Genomic DNA, 21,649 nt, shown 5'->3' with positions numbered 1-21,649 from the left:
ACTCATAGCCTTGTATGTCCAGTCATACTATGATTGTGTATATATGGTTGTGTTTAATGCATAGTTTTCATGGATTGCCTGGAAATATTTCTGTATAAATATGTCGCTTTATGATGACAACATGTAAATGGACAAGAAGCAATTCAGCACCCCAATGGTCAAGGTCATACTTGAATATGAAAGTGCATTAATGGTCATGTCTAGTCCATATCTGGACATCAGTCATGTTTTGTTATTTTAATCAGTGTGTCACAGCAAGCAGTGTTATTATTTATAGAATTATAATTATTTTACTTTAATAGACAGGTATTATGGCAAAGTGACTCGGGATATATCTTGCTCATGATTTCATGTAAAATCTGCATAAATGGTAAAGTTTGTACACCACTTTGATTTCATGTTTAATTGATAATAAGATGATGTTTTTCCCCCCCAAAGTCTTAAAAAATGCTAGCTGCTTCCTGATAAATCAGATGGCTAATTCTTGGTTTTTTCTTCTTTATTTTTTTTTTAAAAAAAGCCCACATTGCATTTTGTTTAAAAGAAAAATTTTCATTTTAATTTCTGTGTAAAAAATCAACTGGTGTTTATAATATTATTACAAACATCTCAGTTGAAGAAATTGTCCTGTAAGACATCACATTAATTTCTCAACCTTAACATTCATGCTTCCATGTTTTATTAGATGTATTCAATGTTTTAAAAGTTGTATAATTTAATCAGTGAAAGTAGTCATAACTAACAAGCTAGGGATAACTCAGAATAATTCTAGCTTGTTCTCTTGAACTGTGAAAATAGACATTCTAATATTTGGAAACAAATTAACATTTCTGTAACAGACAATTGATTGTTTTAAGGCAGATTGCAAATCATCTGAAAATTACTTCCAAGTCCCATGGGAATCCTGCACATATTAGTGAGCTTTTGTTTGGTAACAATTATTTATAGATTTGCGTCCACAATGTTCCTTTTTCTCCATTCTTTTAAATTGGGGAAATCTTGTCCAAGAAAAAGACTGCTGTAAATTTGGACACAGTATTCTTCTGCTGTACCACAGAGGCATAACTGGCGCCTGATTGTCTGCTATGTTATTGAACTGTGAATCAATCAATACTGTAGTAAGCCAGGAGTTAGTCCACCAAAATATAGTTTCATGCTATTAATAACAATAGCAGCAAAAGATAAATGCAGGGGACACATTCACATAATCCTGGGTAATTGCCGATCATGGCTATTTCAGTGAGACAGCAGATTTGTTACATGAAAGAATGGAAAGTATTCAGTTCAATAGCATATAGACCAGTGATTTATTTATGGAAATGGTGATCAAAAGTTTTGAAATTATTAAGTAAAGTTATTCTGTTAACATTATCAAATCTATTCATTTGAAACTTGATTTCTTCATTATCAAAGTCATATCACAAAGGTTAGATCATTCTAAAATATAGTAGTAATATTATATCCCCCTTTTTTACTTAGATTAATTTCTCTCCCTAATGTAACCCTTTTGATGAAAGAGGTCAAACTTTGTTCCACCAACAACTGGCTGATTGATTCAGGTTGCTACATTAATACCTGACTAAATGCCACTAAACTGCTGCTGACTATGTTTAAATCCTGGCAAAGATGTTTGTGGTAGCTTGATGTAGCCAGTTTTGGAAGGGTTGGAATAATGCATGGAGAGAAACCATTTATAGTTGTAGACCAAACAAATATATAAAAATTAGGAGCATTCTTTGATTTGATTGATGTCCTATAGATACATTTCTAGTTAATTCTATTTTCTCTTTTTTTCTTTTTCTGTCCTTCCCCTACCATATCTGCATTTTTATACCCCCGCACAACAAAGTTGTAAGGGGGGTATACTGGAATCAGCTTGTCCGTCCGGCTGTCCGTCCGTCCGGCCGTCCGTCCGTCGGTTTTTTCTTGTCCGCCCAATAACTTAAGATTCCTTTGACCCTTAGTCTTCATATTTGGCATGGAGGTTGGTCATGATTAGTAGATGATCCCTATTGATTTTGAGGTCACTAGGTCAAAGGTCAAGGTCACAGGGGCCTTGACTTCAAAAAGCTTGTCCGCCCAATAACTTAAGATTCCTTTGACCCTTAGTCTTCATATTTGGCATGGAGGTTAGTCATGATTAGTAGATGACCCCTATTGATTTTGAGGTCATCAGGTCAAAGGTCAAGGTCACAGGGGCCTTGACTTCAAAAAGCTTGTCCGCCCAATAACTTAAGATTCCTTTGACCCTTAGTCTTCATATTTGGCATGGAGGTTAGTCATGATTAGTAGATGACCCCTATTAATTTTGAGGTCACCAGGTCAAAGGTCAAGGTCACAGGGGCCTTGACTTCAAAAAGCTTGTCCGCCCAATAACTTAAGATTCCTTTGACCTACAGTCTTCATATTTGGCATGGAGGTTAGTCATGATTAGTGGATGACCCCTATTGATTTTGAGGTCACCAGGTCAAAGGTCAAGGTCACAGGGGCCTTGACTTCAAAAAGCTTGTCCGCCCAATAACTTTAGATTCCTTTGACCTACAGTCGTCATATTTGGCATGGAGGTTAGTCATGATTAGTAGATGACCCCTTTTGATTTTGAGGTCACTGGATCAAAGGTCAAGGTCATAGGGACTTTGACTTCAGAAAGTTTGTCCACCCAAAGATTCCTTTGACCCACAGTCTTCATATTTGGTATGGATGTTGATCATGACTATAAGGTGACCCCTATTGATTTTGAGGTCACTGGGTCAAAGGTCAAGGTCACAGGGACCTTGACAAAAAAAAGCTTTTCTTCTCAATTGCTAAAGAATGTCCTGTCCGCAATGTATTGATTTTGACATTTGAAGCATGTAGAATACATAACTAAGCAATGCACTGGCTTAGTAACCTCAGATTTGGCAGGGAGGTTGTCCTTGAGCTCTAAATGGCCACTGTTGATTCTGACAAAGTGGTATGCGGGGGTATTCACGCCATGATAGTGGCAGTTCTAGTTTGAACTCCTTCTTCCCTATCCTTCTGTGCAAACTTTCAGCTGATTTTACAAGATTGCAAATTATATTTTTGTTGAAAATGATCACAGCTTTCTACGTCTTCATTTGGCACTCTCTCTACCTTTCTAATTATAAAGATTGAAAATCAGAAGGTGGTAACAAGTTTTTATTTCCCAGTGGTCAATTTGTTCATTGTTGGACCAATCTGTTCCAAGTTTCCTTGTCTATTATACTAGCAGTAACACCCATTGTCTGACCGTTACCTTATTTCCCATGTGGTCAATTTTTTCTTTCCTTTTATTTCATTGACCGTCTCTCTCTTTCTCTGGCAATACTGTTCTGTATCAAAGCAATATATTTTGAGAGAGAAATCTGTTTTTTGTATCAATTTGAGTATTTTGTCTGATATATACTCTTCTTTAAGTTTTAAATAGTTTAACAACAATAGTGATAAGATTGATAAAAAAAAAACTTGATTTTTTAAGAGTCAGAGAAAATAGTTGTCAAGAGAATTCAATAAACCAGTTTTACTGGCTTTTTTTTTCTCAAGATCTTTATGTATTCTAAATAATTATAAATGTTATAATTTGCTTTAAGTTCAATATAGGAAATATATATAGATCTATATATGTATTATAATGTTTTGATGAATGATAGAAATGATTGGGTTTAACTGGTAAACAAATTAAAAAAAGTTTGTAATAAAACTTTCAAGAAGACAGAAATACCTCTAGAATAAATTGGTTGAAATATAAATGACCTGTATCCCAGACTTAGGGATCATTCAGATTGATGATTTCCACACTTTGTATGTTGACAGCTTCTGCTGACCAGGAAAGCTATTTAATCACCCCTTGGCTCCTGATAGTCGCTGTTTGAAGCCAATAGGAGAGATTTACCAGTGGCCAATATTCTAAAAATAGAATTGCTGATAAGCACTGACCATAGCAACCGTTGCTGGTCGTACATCCTCTTTGTACTACCTAGTCATTTTACATAAGAAAACTATGCTGTGTATGTCTATTAAGAAATAAATATGAGCTCTGTTTCAATAAAGTAGAGTTTTTTATGCTAAAGCATCATTAGTCCCCGAATAGAAAAATGATTGTATTATCATAAATTTAAGAAAATATCAGTTAAATGGTCCATGAATAAAGAAAAGATTAACAATATGTTAATATGAGTACCTATTTATTTACAATAAAGACATTATATGTGAAACAAACTTGCTTAGAAATATTGTCAAGAAACTGTTATCATTTTTTAAATCAGCAAAAATAACGTACACTTAATTCATCGTAAACTTAATTCATCGCGAATAAAACAGGTGATTGAAAATAATTAAAGTAAAGCATTAACATTAAGCTTGCAAAGTGACTGGGAAAATATAGGCTATTATGTTTAATTATTGTATGAAACGATGCAATTCTATTGTACTTTTAAAGATACTGACTACAAAATTATATAAACAAAACAATCTTTCTTATCTCATATTTCCTATTTATTTATTTTTTATTGAAAATAAATAAAACTGTAGGGAAAAGAAATCTTCAAACAGTTATAAAAACTGTCGGCAAAAGAAATATTCGATCGAACAATTATAAAGACATTGTTTAGATATTTGTTATAATATGTGGCCTTAAAAAAGTTATAATTAGTTAACTACATCAAATATATAATGCCTAGCTTATAAGTATGATCAAGTTTTAGAGGTGTACTTGTATTCTGAAATAAATTCACGGAGGTCATTATCATATCTACCTGATTCCAGGTTTTTTTCCAACCACAGATGTGACACATGACTATTTTGAGTAATTATGTTGCCTTTTCTTTTTTTATTGGCTGCTGTAAACATGTTTAATTGGGGATTTTGTCAACTTTTTAAATAAATTAAATTTATCCCAAACATTTTCAAATATCACCTGTTGGTCAAACACCATTTTAACAGTCAATCTTTTGAAATATAAAGTCAATTCAGCTCAAATTGACTATGAAATATGAGCATAATGTCACTTTAACTTGCTTAATACTTAAAGCTGAACATGAACTAAGCATAAAGTTTTAAATTACATTGTATATTTATGTTAACAACACTCAGTTTTGGGTCTTAAGCATACATTTAACAATGGCTAAAATATAATACCCTTGAATCATAAAACATATTTACATTGACAAGGTGAAAAGGGGGAAAATGAAAATGAAACAAAACTGAGCAATGTAGCAGGCATATTTCACATAAAAATGATAATTCATAGAACACATGTAGCGAGTTGTTTCAAGATTGATATAGACATAAAAATTAAAGTACATGTAGATGTTTAGCAAAAATTTAACCCTTTATAACATCACACTTATTTTATATGTAAAATATATCAATACTATTTAGAAAATAGTTTTGTATTTTTTTCTTCATTTTGAATATTACAAAAAGAATATGTTCAGATAATTCTGATCTTTAAAACTTTGCCCCAGGAACATCATCTTATGTTAACTTGACAGAAAATGCTACCAATGTTTGTACGACCTTCTAAGATTGTGTGTATACATAGTCCACACAGCAGTTATCAGTGACGTGGTGGTAAATCTCTCCTATTCTCTCCAATGTTGTTTAGGTTACTGGCTCCGAGGTGTATATACTAACAATGTTTTGACTAACTGGAAAATATCTGAAGAATTTTTTGATAATGTTTATGTTTTTGCAATAAAAATTAATTGGTAACAATTATCGGGTCTAGAATAGTTTACATGTTAATTGCTAACTTCTGTAACTTCTTTATCCAGTCTGGTATTTGTTACAACTAGAAAAATATAGAATTATTGATGGTAACAAATTGTAGTTATCAAATTATTAAAAGAACAATAGAGAGAACAATAGAGTAGCCACATTATTACTCTCCTGTTAGAACGTCCGTCCCGAATTTGTGTCCGGCCCATAACTTTGTTATTTGAAGTCGGATTTTACAACTATTTCACAGAAATGATCACCATATTGAGACGATGTGTCGCGCGCAACGATTGGGTCACTACCATGAAGGTCAAGGTCACAGCATGACCTTGCAGCAAAATTGTGTCCGGCCCATAACATTATTATTTGAAGTCGGATTTTACAACAATTTCACAGAAATGATCACCATATTGAGACGAGGTGTCGGGGGCAACATTTGTGTCGCTACCTTAAAGGTCAAGGTCACTGTATGACCTTGCAGCAAAATCGTATCCGACCCATAACTTCGTTATTTGAAGTTGGATTATACAACTATTGCACAGAAATGATCACCATATTGAGACAATGTGTCAAGCGCAACATTTGGGTTGCTACCTTGAAGGTCAAGGTCACAGCATGACCTTGCAGCAAAATCGTGTCCGGCCCATAACTTCTTAAGTCGGATTTTAAAACTATTTCACAAAAATAATCACCATATTGAGACGACGTATCGCGAGCAACATTTGGGGAGCTACCTTGAAGGTCAAGGTCACAGTATGACCTTGCAGTAAATGGTGTACGGCACATATCTTCGTTATTTGAAGTCGGATTTTACAACAATTTCACAGAAATGATCACCATATTGAGACGACAAGTCGCATGCAATATTTGGGTTGTTTTTACACTTTGAACTTTGTTTGTGACATAACTCTGACACTACAAGAGGTATACCTTCCTGTGTCCAAAACCTATTCGGGGAGCATCACCCGGTTCAACCGGCTCTTGTTTTCTGTATAATAAAGAAAGAAAAGTTACACCAGGCTCAGCAAAATGGAGTCTACAATTTTGACTTGTACTTTGTTTTCAGTCACCTCTAGAATAATCTCTGTTTCTATTATTTTGTACTAAGAATGAAATAATTTACTCATTGTCAAAGAATTCAAACAAGCCTTTGGACAAAGGAGTAAAATATCTTTTAAAATTAGATATATGAAAGAAAAATGTTGATATTCAAGTGAGAGCTGGTCTAATGTTGGGGATGTTTTAACACAACAATGGTTTTGTTGAAAGTTAGCATCAAGCAGACATTGTGGACCAATCTATTTTTTATTGGTTTCCCTCTGCTGAAGTCATTTATGTTCAAGTTATTGATTCATCAGGAAAGCTAAAGGCATACATGGACAAAGGCCCCTCTCCCTTTGTTTTCCTTTGTCAGAAATTATCTCTTTAATAAAGAAATATGTCTTAGCAAATGACACTTTCCACAATAATCAATATAAATATTAACTTATAATTGGCATTTTTTCTCAGAACTTCCATTTCTAAAATGCTGTATTCTGTTTTTTCCATGCAATCAAAACAATTGAATATGACATTATTTGAAATGTGCTACAAATGTTATTTTGTGACATTACTAGTGTTTGTAATGTGCTACAAAACTGATAGTAATACACGTAATATTTACAAAACAAACTGTCAATTATGTTTATACTTTAAGATTATAGTTGAAAAACTCAGGAATCGTGAAGAATATTAAAATACCTTGACTTGTGTCTGGTAATAATGCCAGGAACTGTGCTCTTGTAACCTGACTCAGAAATGCCTAATGTATTGACATTACATTGACGTAATGTTTTGTCACTTATCATCATAATATTATACATGTACATGTCTTTTAAGTATTTTAATTTAATTTTTAGTCCTTTAAGAGATTTTTTCTTGTTTGAAAGTTTGTTTCAAGGAAAGAAAATGAAAATATTGCAATGTTATCTCAAGCTTCTTACATAAAAAGTCCCATTGATTGATTTACATTCTGGATTCAGTTACAATGAATTTTATAAAAATCTGAGTTTTATTGTGTCTCAACAGTTGAATGAAAAAAAATAAAGAGTTACAAAACTCTCATTATATTGATAAATTTGACATTTTTATGGCAATCCCATGGAAAGATTGATTGTGAAAAATGTTCACAGGGACAATTATAAAAAATTCTTTGAATGGCTTCAACAATTCTCTTTATATGCATGAAGGAGATAGGGTCTTCTTAAATGAATGTTGTTTATATCTTAATGCTACAAGGAATTACAAAATCAGAGTTTTCTTTTTTTAATGAGAAATTTATCAAAAGGTCAGAAGTAAGTCAATCTTCAGATGGTTTCCAAACAATTGTTTGTGAAATGTAAAAAATACCCCCCTCTGTAAGCCATTTTCAATATTTTTATGACTAACATTGCACTATTATAAATTCATAGCAGGACAAGTCCATTATATAAACTCAGAAAGGTGAATGGAGGGGCTCTGTGCTTTAAATTCAGTATGATTGTTCTATATAAGTCAATGTGACTTTATACAGAATTAAGTTAAAGTGACTAAGACCTTTTAAACATCTGTCTAAAAATTCCCACCAGCTGCTTTACTTTGTATGAATTATAACATCTTCTCATATTGCAAGATCAATATTATCTCCATGTGCCCTAGTGGTTTATGATATCTGATTCTGGGGGACAGTCATACATGTATTGTTGTTGCATTGTCCTGATCCCCATAATGTTGGTTAATGGAAGCCTAACATATATGTAAGATAGTGGTTGCTTTAAGACAACACCAAGATGTACACAACAAATGCAAGTAATTAATGGTACACTATCATGCAACACATGGCAATATCTATACTTTGATGCTATAAGCTGCCAGTGTGTGAGCAGACGGGAATATTGAACCCTGATTTTATCAAATTATTCCATGTAAAAAAATATCTGAAGGCCCATAAACATTCCTTATCTTGAAAAGAAGAAAAAAGCAAATTGAAGGCTTCACTTTAGAAAACTCTACCAGGGTACTTCAAAATGGAAGATACTTTTCTTGTATTATTGGAGCCAAGTTACAAAATGATCTATATTGTTTTGACCAAATTGGAAAAATGAAACATTATGTATGAAAAGCTTGAAATTTACTGATGAATTAACTCAAAAACTAGCTCACTGAGAAAAGACGACAGATACAGATTGTATAACATTTATCAGGCCATTGTTAATGTTTTTCTCTGTGATTTTTTCAGAATTCGCACAGAGACAAATGGTGGGGCATGGTGTCCGAAAAGTGTTATTGAGCGTGACACCTATGAGTACCTGCAGATTGACCTTGGACGTCTCACTGTTATCACAATGGTGGAAATACAGGGAAGATTTGGCAATGGTCAGGTATGTATTTAAACAACTTTGGTGCCTCAATTTAACTAACATGCATTGTGCTCTTATAGAGCAAAATTATATCCCTAATACATTATTTTGAAAAAGTATATACTGTTTGTTCAGTTCATAACTTCATCATATTTCATAGGATTCCAACATAAATTAGTTCATAAGATCACCATAAGAAAATGGTGTGTTGCTAGTATATCCATGGGCCTAAGTCACAGCTGGGGCTAATGAGCATTTAGTTTAGAGTAAGTCTTACATGCATGATGGAATTTTATTGTTAATATTGGTACACATAACAATCATTTGTTGATGATCTGTGTAGCAGACAAGATCCATGGCACAATGTCAAAGGTCAAGGGTATTTGGGTCACCAAAACCACTTTTGTTATTTTCTTTGCATCTGGTGCGCAACTTTGTAAGGTCAAGGTCACAGCAGAGAATTGCATCCATGTCTTGTTCTGTAAATGGCTGACATTGTATTTGGTAATAAAAGTCCTGTTTTAAGGTTGATCTAAATGCTTTATATTAACCACACAAAATCTGTATTAATGAATGATTTATGGGTAAAATTTCAATAATTCATTATTTTGTGTTACTGTTATTGTTCACTGTGCTTTTGCATGAAACAATGTTTGAATATTGGATGACAAGCTTGTATTAACATAGCAAGGCAATTTTAATTTTAGATAAGCATGCTAGCTTTCTAGATCTGTATCGATTGTACGGTTTTAGTGTATTTCTATAAAATGCAGATCCTGTCTCTCTGAATTTTAAAAGATTGAGTATTGTTAAATGGAAATAATTGACAGATACTGAAAATTAAAACCCATTTGAATAATATTGTATACATTACAGCATAGCATGTAGGATATTTAAACAGTATTACAAACAAACTTTTTTTCATAGAATTTTACGTTGATAATATGTTTTATACAAATTGAATGTCAGGAACCATGTTCAGGAAGTTTCTATATGAACAAGTAAATTTTCAACAAGCAAATAAATATAAAATTACATAAACTTCAAGTTTAAGCATGGGGTGGGAAGGACTGAGACCCTTGGAATTGCTAATTGAATGACTTCTGTTAGAAAAATATATATGACATAGATTGCTTCTATTGATGAAAGGTAAGGTAAATAAATACAGAGTCAAGAAACTTCTCCATATCTCTGAGCCAGACCTCTTCATCTGTAATTAGGATCTTATTTCAGACCACTGGTTTATCCCTTGATATCACATTAACCAATTATAATTGGACTTGGGAGAAGTCATTAGTTCTAATTATAGGCTAATTTTCAATAATAAACCATGAAAACGATATAGATAAATTTGATTGGGAATTTGAAGTAGGTAATCTGTGTGTGAAGAAAATGATTCCCACTCAGTTCTTTGTTTATTTGTGTAACTTTTATGAATAAAATAAGTTTCAGTGAACAGAGCTGACAGGATCGGTTCATGTAACTGATGATTTATTTTCTCAAGATTTGAATCATTAGGTGGATTATTTTGATGTATAGTAGTTGAGATGAAGATAAGAAATACTCTGCTGTAGATGATTTTAATGTATTGCCTGGAATACAGTTGCATAATATTTCAGGCTGGATGATAGAGATAGGTATGTTTGGTATTGATTTGCAATATGTATGGCATATATATTTTAATAAATTTGTGGAGTCCTAACTACCTTTACATTATCATTACTCGATGGTAAATTAGTAATTATTGGTTATACAGGAAAGCAAGTCAGGTGGACCGGCCACCATTATATGATAATAAATTGTGAACCAAATAAACAAAAATCAAACATATTTAAAGGCATGCAGCTAATGATAACTCTGACCTGCTATGCATCTATGCTTGGTAAATACTCCTAAATCAAGCAATACTGTCTTATTAAGGATTTATTGATAAGAAACTTCTGAAATACTAATAAGGATTTCTGAAACCCAGAACCCAAAGTCTCTAAAAGAGGAGTTTAAATTTTATTCTTAGTAATGCTTGAAAGTTCTTGCCTTGTTGCTAGTTAGTGCCAGAGCTCTTTTCCTCTGATGTTCTTTTATATATGATAGTAAAACTGCAAGCTGCCATTATGATGTTGATAATATTTATATGTCAACAACAAACTAATTTGTCTCATCTGACACAGGAGGCACACATTGATTGACATTATGTTGGAACATTTAGATTCATTTAAAAAATTCAATGCTCTAATGGATTAAGCTTCCTGTATATAAGAAAGTATCTAAGAATGTGTGTGATCTGGACTATATCTGAAACATTTTATATCTACTAGAGAAAGAGCGATACAATACTCATGTTATATTTGATAGACATTTTAGATAGTTTTGTGTCATTTTGATGTATTCCACAGTTTTAAGAAGTTTTGATGCATACCTGTATGATTTGTAGAATATTTCTGTTTTACATCATAAAAATATCAAGTTGTGATAATGGTTAAGCTATTATACATTGAATGATGAATGGCAAAGTGAAGCTCCTTGTGCTACACCAGCTCACAGGGCTTATACCATAATTCTGTTCAGGTGTTAATTAAGTATGCCTATCAGAGGAATTTCTTAACTTGTCAAAGAATGTATTAGTGAATAGCACAAAGAGTGTATCCAGCTGATAATTCTTGTATATGATGGATTAAGTATGAAAAATCTAGATGTTGAAATAAATGAGCTGTTAATGAATTACTTGATATTTCTTATCCATTTGTATTCATGATAGTTTGTCTGAAAAGATTATTTATATAAAAAAACAGCCCAGTGAACTGATAATATTGGACAATTTTCACATAGCTTATTTGTATCAAAGTGTTCATATTTGTGAACTCCTGTTTTCAAATAATTTACTGCCCAATTTACTCAATGTATGTTTTATAGACGCTTGGCCTGTTAACATCAAAGTTTCTTGATAGATTTATTACCAGAGAAAAATGCTATTATCAGTTTGTCAGAAAACCACTACCTATTTGTTTGGAGAAAAAATCTTATCCCCAAAAATTATCTTTTTATGTATGTTGCAATTTTTTTAGCAGTTAATGTTAGGGAAAAAACCAAAGAAACTTCTTACAGACTGTTCCCAAAGTGGGGTGAACTTTAAAAGCAGCCTTTAATTTTACCATAAAACAGATAAATACAAATTTAAAACATATAGCAATATAATATGTAGCACTATAAGTGATATTAATAACCAATATTTGAATAATTTACCTTTTTATAAACTTTTCAATTATAGATGATAAAATCAATTTGATTTACATACCATGTAAATGGATAACATTTAAAGTCAATTTGACTTTTTTTCTTGTTATGTTTTTAAGACTAGTGTAAATCTATGTTGATAATTTCTTTAAGATAACATGATATTTTATGATGTTCATCATAGAAAAAAAATGAGCTATTTCTTGCTTTCTCTTTAATTGCTGACTGATCAAAGGTAATTATAAAAATTATGATGGGCAAAATTTCTGCTTTTAGAGTTTAAATCTTCCTTTTTGTTAATAAGAGTCATTCAGATCATCAATTACATGTATATCATGATAAATCTTTATAAAAGAACTTTCTATTGTTACAATAAGCCAGACTCAGTAAAATAATAACTTGTTCTGAACAATGTATACATACATTTTTATACCCCCAAAAACGAAGTTTGGGGGGGTATATAGGAGTCACCCAGTGGTCGGTTGGTCGGGCGGTAGGTCGGTCCAGACGTCCGTTGCATTTTTCTTGTCCGGAGCATAACTTGAAGACTAATGGTTGGAATTCAATATAACTACATACAATGGTCAAGCACATTGAGAGGAAGTGCAGTGCACAAGAACCAAAACTCTATCTTGTCTAATTACAGAGTTATTGCCCTTTGTTACTTTTCCTTGTCCGGGGCATAACTTGAAATGGAATTCAAAACAACTTCATACAATTGTCAAACACAATAAGGGGAAGTGCAGTGCACAAGAACCATAACTCTATCTAAAGTAATTACAGAGTTATTGCCCTTTGTTACTTTTCCATTGCTTTCTTTTGTCAGGACCATAACTTGAAGACTAATGGTTGGAATTCATTATAACTTCATACAATGGTCAAGCACATTGAGAGGAAGTGCAGTGCACAAGAACCATAACTCTATCTTGACTTATTACAGAGTTACTGCCCTTTGTTACTTTTCCTTGTCCGGGGCATAACTTGAAAACTACTGGTTGGAATTAAAAACAACTTCATACAATTGTCAAACACAATAAGGGGAAGTGCAGTGCACAAGAACCATAACTCTATCTAAAGTAATTACAGAGTTATTGCCCTTTGTTACTTTTCCATTGCTTTCTTGTGTCAGGACCATAACTTGAAGACTAATGGTTGGAATTCATTATAACTTCATACAATGGTCAAGCACATTGAGAGGAAGTGCAGTGCACAAGAACCATAACTCTATCTTGACTTATTACAGAGTTAATGCCCTTTGTTACTTTTCCTTGTCCAGAGCATAACTTGAAAACTACTGGTTGGAATTAAAAACAACTTCATACAATTGTCAAACACAATAAGGGGAAGTGCAGTGCACAAGAACCATAACTCTATCTAAAGTAATTACAGAGTTATTGCCCTTTGTTACTTTTCCATTGCATTCTTTTGTCCGGACTATAACTTGAAGACTAATGGTTGGAATTCATTATAACTTCATACAATGGTCAAACACATTGAGAGGAAGTGCAATGCTCAAGAACCATAACTCCATCTTGACTTATTACAGAGTTACTGCCCTTTGTTACTTTTTCTTGTCCAGAGCATGACATGAAAACTACTGGTTGGAATTCAAAACAACTTCATACAATGGTCAAGCACAATAAGGGGAAGTGCAGTGCACAAGAACCATAACTCCATATTCAGTATTTACAGAGTTATTTCCCTTTGTTACTTTTCCTTGTCCAGAGCATAACTTGAAAACTACTGTTTGGAATTCAATACAACTTCATAAAGTTGTCAAGGACATTAAAAGGAAGTGCAGTGCACAAGAGCCATAACTCCATTTTGACAAAATACAGAGTTACTGCCCTTTGATACTTTTTCTTGTCTGGAGCATAACTTAAAAGGTACTGGCTGGAATTCAAAACAACTTCATACAATGGTCAAGCACAATAAGAGGAAGTGCAGTGCACAAGAACTATAACTCCATCTTCAGTATTTATAGAGTTATTGCCCTTTGTTCCTTTTCCTTGTCTTTCTGGACTTATTACAGAGTAATTCAATAAAACTTCATTAATGGCCAACCACATTGACAGGAAATGCAACATACAAGAACCACAACTATCTTTAATTGCCCACAGCCATAACTATATATTTCAATTCTTTTACAAGGTATTCTGTTACTAGTAACATCCTCATTTCCAAAGCAGTCTTGTGGGGGTATTAATCACATTTAGTGATAGTTCTAGTTATAATTGTTCAGAACATAGCAATGAACATTTTGTATTCGAAGCTACTCTGTAAGTGTATGATATTTGCCATGTATAATATTATATGCAAATTAATTTTAAAACTTCCACCAAATGTTTACATAACATGATGTTATATCTTTCATATTCATCTTGATATCTACACTTCAAAGACTTTTGGCTAAAGAAAAGCAAGTAAATGACAAAAGAAAAAAACACACACAAAAACTCAAAGCTGCTTGAAGAATGAGCTGGTGCCATGAATAACACTTCTCAGAATATTTTCATTTTTTCTTTACAAGCTCCTTGTGCATTTGAAATTATCAAGGCATGTCATGAACAACTGCAGTTCATAGTTTTCTATCATTTATCATGTATGAATATATGTGAAGTTCATGTTGGATTTGTGGAGTTTAACATTGTGGGCTAAGTGAAGCACACATCAGAAATTGATGTCATGTCAGATGCCGAGACCTGTTAAATGAATCAAACCTTTTGATTTCTTCCCGGAAATGGTTGTTCTCCTGTTGAAAAATATGAAACATTCAAATATATAAATGAATTAGGATTCCACTCAATGTTGACACAAGAAAATAGGTGTTTGAACCAATATTTAGTACTGATAGTTAACAGTGACACTATGCTTATTTCATTGTCAAGTTGAGCTGAAATATCTATTAAATTATATAAATAATAAGGTTGACCAAAATGTCATGGTGATTGACAAATTATTGCTAATGAGAAATTTTAGAATAAAATATAAAAACTGCATAAAATTATCATAAATAGGCTACCTCACTCTTATTATTAAGTGAACATTGCCAAAAAATTACTAAGGATATTCATGAAACATGAGTAAATGATTTCTGTGAATTAAAAACAATTATAGCAAACTGGCAATAAGTGCACCTCATTCATTGGTGAGATAAAATCCATTCTTTCATAACTTTTCTGATACATGTATATATTTCATTATTGAATTCAATCGATCATTCAAATATTCTACAACTTTACATTATGGCCTTTCTCCACCCATAGTTAATTTACAAGAGTTATAGCCCTTTTATTCTACTTATTTATACTGCAACACTCAACTTTACAAGTATTACATATAGCATCTATAAGTTACATGTATAATGGATATGATCTAAGCTTTAAAATAGTAAAAGTCAATATCATTATATATTGTTTTACTGTGAGGAGATTTCTATGTTTGATAATGTGATGGGAGGCAAGGAAATTATGCCTCAGGTTAAATACTAAATGTCTTGGGAGTAGATATGTTCAATGAATCAGATGTGGTACACACAAGTAACAATATTCATCTGTTACAAAAATGATTGTTTCTTGTTGGAAAAGGGGAAAAATCTTTGTTTTTGTTTGTTTATACAATAAGTCTGGCAGGGTACCAGAAATTTCATATTTGTTCTTCAGTAGACTTCTCATAATAATATGTCAGTATTGCTGGTATATGAGATACAAGCTGTATCAGAATGCTAAAACTGTCTGTTTTCCTATCAAATTGCATTACAGGGATAATGGTTTTATTCATTACAGGGATAATGGTTTTATTCATTACAGGGATAATGGTTTTATTCATTTTTGTAAAGTCTGTTGTGAGATATTACCTTGATCAGTCAGCATCATGGAATTATGGGTATTCTGTTGAATGTGATAAAAGATGATTGCTTTTCCTTTTATCATTTTAATTTTAATTCCATTGCAATGAAAATTATCTATGCAATAAGCTGTCTTTTTGGTTAGGAATTTATCCAGCTTATAATACAAATAGTCTTCCACAATTAATATGCATTTATTAACATTAAGTGCTCAGAATTTGTCCAGGCTGAGTAAGTTAGCAGAAATGACCTCTTGCTGAATCATACAGAAATTTGTTCCAATTTGATGTTGTGTTTGTGATTCTAAGCTGCTCTAAAGTAACACATATGTACTGGTGTAGAATTACCAGAGAGCAGTTTTTCTGTCCAACTTGTTTTTTGAATGAAAGGGTTTGGCTGATGCCTGCAATAAACATCTGTGATAATCAAAGTAAAAGTAGATGAGACACATGATAAAAATTCTGATAGAATCTTATGTTAGGACTTCTCTCCACATTTTTCCCAGGCAAACTTACTATGATTGTGAGATATGCAAAAAGTTTTGAAAGTGTTTTTGTTGTTGTTGTTGACAGCAGTTGGTGGTGTCTGCACATTCTGCCTGCATGCAAGTGTCTGTGTGATACTGATAATGATTGATCAAGGTCCCATTGTCTCTTCCTTAATTTATAACTTCCCAGCATCTGTTTACATTCACAGAATTCATATATGTTTTATTGGAGAAAGAGAAATTTCTTAGACGATATAACTTTGTATCTAATGTTTGAATTTGTGTAGGTTTACAGATACAATGTTTTCTGATATGCCTTTATCTTATCTCAAAAATGAGAATCTGAAAAAGAGACTATTTACCTAAGATGTGTACAATTTTCAAAGAAATTCCCAGAATATCTTACTATATAAATGATCTTATGAAGCATTTGATTTGATTGAAATTATTATTGTATGAAAGGTACCAAGATGCTCTCAGTATGGAAAGCAAGTAATTTCAAGTGTTATAATATCTATAGATAGATCCTGAGGCTATGTAGATAGATCAATAGATCCCGAGGCTATATAGATAGATACTGAGGCTATATAGATAGATCCCAAGGCTATGTAGATAGATGCCGAGGCTATGTACATGTAGATAGATCCCGAGGCTATGTAGATAGATCCTGAGGCTATGTAGATAGATCCCGAGGCTATGTAGATAGATCCTGAGGCTATGTAGATAGATACCGAGGCTATGTAGAGAGATCCAAGGCTATGTAGATAGATCCTGAGGCTATGTAGATAGATCCTGAGGCTATGTAGATAGATCCCAAGGCTATGTAGATAGATCCTGAGGCTATGTAGATAGATCCTGAGGCTATGTAGATAGATCCCAAGGCTATGTAGATAGATGACGAGGCTATGTAGATAGATCCCAAGGCTATGTAGATAGATCCTGAGGCTATGTAGATAGATCCTGAGGCTATGTAGATAGATCCTGAGGCTATGTAGATAGATACCGAGGCTATGTAGAGAGATCCCAAGGCTATGTAGATAGATCCTGAGGCTATGTAGATAGATCCTGAGGCTATGTAGATAGATCCCAAGGCTATGTAGATAGATGCCGAGGCTATGTAAATAGATTCCGAGGCTATGTAGATAGATCCTGAGGCTATGTAGATAGATCCTGAGGCTATGTAGATAGATCCTGAGGCTATGTAGATAGATACTGAGGCTTTATAGATAGATCCCAAGGCTATGTAGATAGATGCCGAGGCTATGTAGATAGATCCCGAGGCTATGTAGATAGATCCTGAGGCTATGTAGATAGATCCCGAGGCTATGTAGATAGATCCTGAGGCTATGTAGATAGATACTGAGGCTTTATAGATAGATCCCAAGGCTATGTAGATAGATGCCGAGGCTATGTAGATAGATCCCGAGGCTATGTAGATAGATCCTGAGGCTATGTAGATAGATCCTGAGGCTATGTAGATAGATGCAGAGACTATGTAGATAGATCCTGAGGCTATGTAGAGAGATCCCAAGGCTATGTAGATAGATCCTGAGGCTATGTAGATAGATGCCGAGGCTCTATAGGAATCACTTTATCCCATCCTGTCTGTACTATCCTCACCCAATTGAACCATTTCAGGTAGTAGCTTGATATATAAAATATATATAAAAGGTCACAGGCCAAGATTCATAACTCTTAATTGCAGTTTTACAAAGTTATGCCCCTTGTTAAAAATTTATGTTAACTAGAAACCAGTAACGGCTTGAAACTTAAAATATATTAAGGGTCAGCATTGTCACCATGTCAAGTCTCATCACTCTGTTTTGTATTTTGACAGCTGTATTTTACACCTTTTTACTTTGAAAATGTAATGTATTGAAATAAACTTTTACTTTAATTACATAGACACCATAACAGATATTCACTTGAATCCAGTTAAACATATGGTATTTATCGGTTCCCCGCCAGGACTGAAAAACTACAAATAAAATAAAAGACTAAGTTTGTATTAGGCTAGAAGAAAAAGGCTTTGTGTTTCTATCTTTAATTTTTTTAACATTCTGTGTGAAAAAAGATAGATTCCATTCATTATCAATTGTTGCATGTGCCAGTGATTTAAGTGTGCTGGAAACATTGAAATTGAAAGAAATCTACAGAGAAAGATAAGAATGTTGATATGTTAAGACTTGGAATTCCTAGTATTTATTATCTTGTGAACATTGTGTCAGATTTCTTTATGTAGGAATATCATATCATTTTTGAATCTCTAGTATTTCTGACAACATGTTCTACATACATATGTGTGGCATCAGTTTTATTTGGGTTTTCAGTCTAGTGTATAAGCAAAGGGAAGTTGTCTTCTAACAAAAAAATGATAAGGTCTTGTCAAAAGTCACAAGATATAGCGCAACTTGTTCTGCTTGAGTCATTGTTATTTTATTTTAACTCATTTATTTATTATATCATCATCATCATCATCATCATCATCATCATCATCATCATCATCATCATCATCATCATCAACATCATCATCATCATTATCACCATTTCATTATTATCAATATCATAAAAAAAAGAAATAAAATAACCCATTTTTGCCTTGTGGTGTTGTATTGAGAAACACATTAAAACACCAACAGTTTTATTCTGTATAAAAGATAAAAACAAAATAAAAATGAAATAAAATAGCAACACCTCCATGATTATTTACTTTGATCTGTGTCTTAGAAATGATTGCCAATATATTCCATGCATATGTGTGATTCAGATGAGAAAATTGCCTGGAATCATGGTGCTTTTGTTGAGAAAGATTCAAGAATGCATTATTAATACATTCATTTGTGAATAGCAGAAAATTGGTTTAAGTGGTTTTCAGTTGACTCTGAAGTTTGATGTTTAGAATACAATTGATTTAATGCTAGTCTCAATTCTTTTCAAACTTACAAATTTAATAATAATTGTTCCATTCTCAGGACTTACCAGTTATATGAGCTCACTTCTGGTCGAATTAAATAATAAATATAATACTGCTATAGTATCGATATTGCTACAGATATTGTAGGAAGTGAAAAGTGCTTTTAATTTTGTGCTTTAAATGGCTGAGTGGTATCAGTACATGATTTAAATGGCTGAGTGGTATCATTACATGATTTAAATGGCTGAGTGGTATCAGTACATGATTTAAATGGCTGAGTGGTATCAGTATTTGATTGAAATGGCTAAGTGGTATCAGTACATGATTTAAATGGCTGAGTGGTATCATTACATGATTTAAATGGCTGAGTGGTATCATTACATGATTTAAATGACTGAGTGGTATCAGTACATGATTTAAATGACTGAGTGGTATCAGTATTTGATTGAAATGGCTGAGTGGTATCATGACATGATTTAAATGGCTGAGTGGTATAAATGCATGATTTAAATGACTGAGTGGTATCATTACATGATTTAAATGGCTGAGTGGTATCAGTATTTGATTGAAATGGCTAAGTGGTATCATTACATGATTTAAATGGCTAAGTGGAATCAGTACATAATCTAAATGGCTGAGTGGTATCAGTACATGATTTAAATGGCTGAGTGGTATCAGTATTTGATTGAAATGGCTGAGTGGTATCATTACATGATTTAAATGGCTAAGTGGAATCAGTACATAATCTGAATGGCTGAGTGGTATCAGTACATGATTTAAATGGCTGAGTGGTATCATTACATGATTTAAATGGCTGAGTGGTATAAATGCATGATTTAAATGACTGAGTGGTATCATTACATGATTTAAATGGCTGAGTGGTATCAGTATTTGATTGAAATGGCTGAGTGGTATCATTACATGATTTAAATGGCTAAGTGGAATCAGTACATAATCTAAATGGCTGAGTGGTATCAGTACATGATTTAAATGGCTGAGTGGTATCAGTATTTGATTGAAATGGCTTAGTGGTATCAGTACATGATTTAAATGGCTGAGTGGTATCATTACATGATTTAAATGACTGAGTGGTATCAGTATTTGATTGAAATGGTTAAGTGGTATCAGTACATAATTTAAATGGCTAAGTGGTATCAGTATTTGATTGAAATGGTTAAGTGGTATCAGTACATAATTTAAATGGCTAAGTGGTATCAGTATTTGATTGAAATGGTTAAGTGGTATCAGTACATAATTTAAATGGCTGAGTGGTATCAGTATTTGATTGAAATGGCTAAGTGGTATCAGTACATGATTTAAATGGCTGAGTGGTATCATTACATGATTTAAATGGCTGAGTGGTATCAGTACATGATTTGAATGGCTGAGTGGTATCATTACATGATTTAAATGGCTAAGTGGAATCAGTACATAATCTAAATGGCTGAGTGGTATCATTACATGATTTAAATGGCTGAGTGGTATCAGTATTTGATTGAAATGGCTAAGTGGTATCAGTACATGATTTAAATGGCTGAGTGGTATCATTACATGATTTAAATGGCTAAGTGGAATCAGTACATAATCTAAATGGCTGAGTGGTATCAGTACATGATTTAAATGGCTGAGTGGTATCAGTATTTGATTGAAATGGCTAAGTGGTATCAGTACATGATTTAAATGGCTGAGTGGTATCTTTACATGATTTAAATGACTGAGTGGTATCAGTATTTGATTGAAATGGCTAAGTGGAATCAGTACATAATCTAAATGGCTGAGTGGTATCAGTACATGATTTAAATGGCTGAGTGGTATCAGTATTTGATTGAAATGGCTAAGTGGTATCAGTACATGATTTAAATGGCTGAGTGGTATCATTACATGATTTAAATGGCTGAGTGGTATCAGTATTTGATTGAAATGGCTAAGTGGTATCAGTACATGATTTAAATGGCTGAGTGGTATCATTACATGATTTAAATGGCTGAGTGGTATCATTACATGATTTAAATGGCTGAGTGGTATCATTACATGATTTAAATGGCTAAGTGGAATCAGTACATAATCTAAATGGC

The 21,649-nt window shown here is 32.9% G+C and overlaps 1 protein-coding gene across 2 annotated transcripts in view; it reads left to right on the top strand.

Annotated features, from left to right (window-relative positions):
• Positions 1-21,649, top strand: part of LOC132726880 (discoidin domain-containing receptor 2-like) — a 106,919-nt gene that overhangs the window by 45,268 nt on the left and 40,002 nt on the right. For both annotated transcript variants that reach the window (XM_060712290.1, XM_060712289.1), the window contains exon 3: positions 8,975-9,116. In XM_060712290.1, coding sequence (XP_060568273.1) covers positions 8,975-9,116 — 142 coding nt within the window. The remainder of the gene's footprint in view (positions 1-8,974; positions 9,117-21,649) is intronic.

The sequence above is a fragment of the Ruditapes philippinarum genome, unplaced genomic scaffold (assembly GCF_026571515.1).
Source record: "Ruditapes philippinarum isolate M1 unplaced genomic scaffold, ASM2657151v2 ctg381_1_1_1_1, whole genome shotgun sequence".
NCBI lineage: Eukaryota > Metazoa > Mollusca > Bivalvia > Venerida > Veneridae > Ruditapes > Ruditapes philippinarum.
Note: the sequence above shows the minus strand (reverse complement) of the source record. Positions and strands in the feature narration are given on the sequence as shown.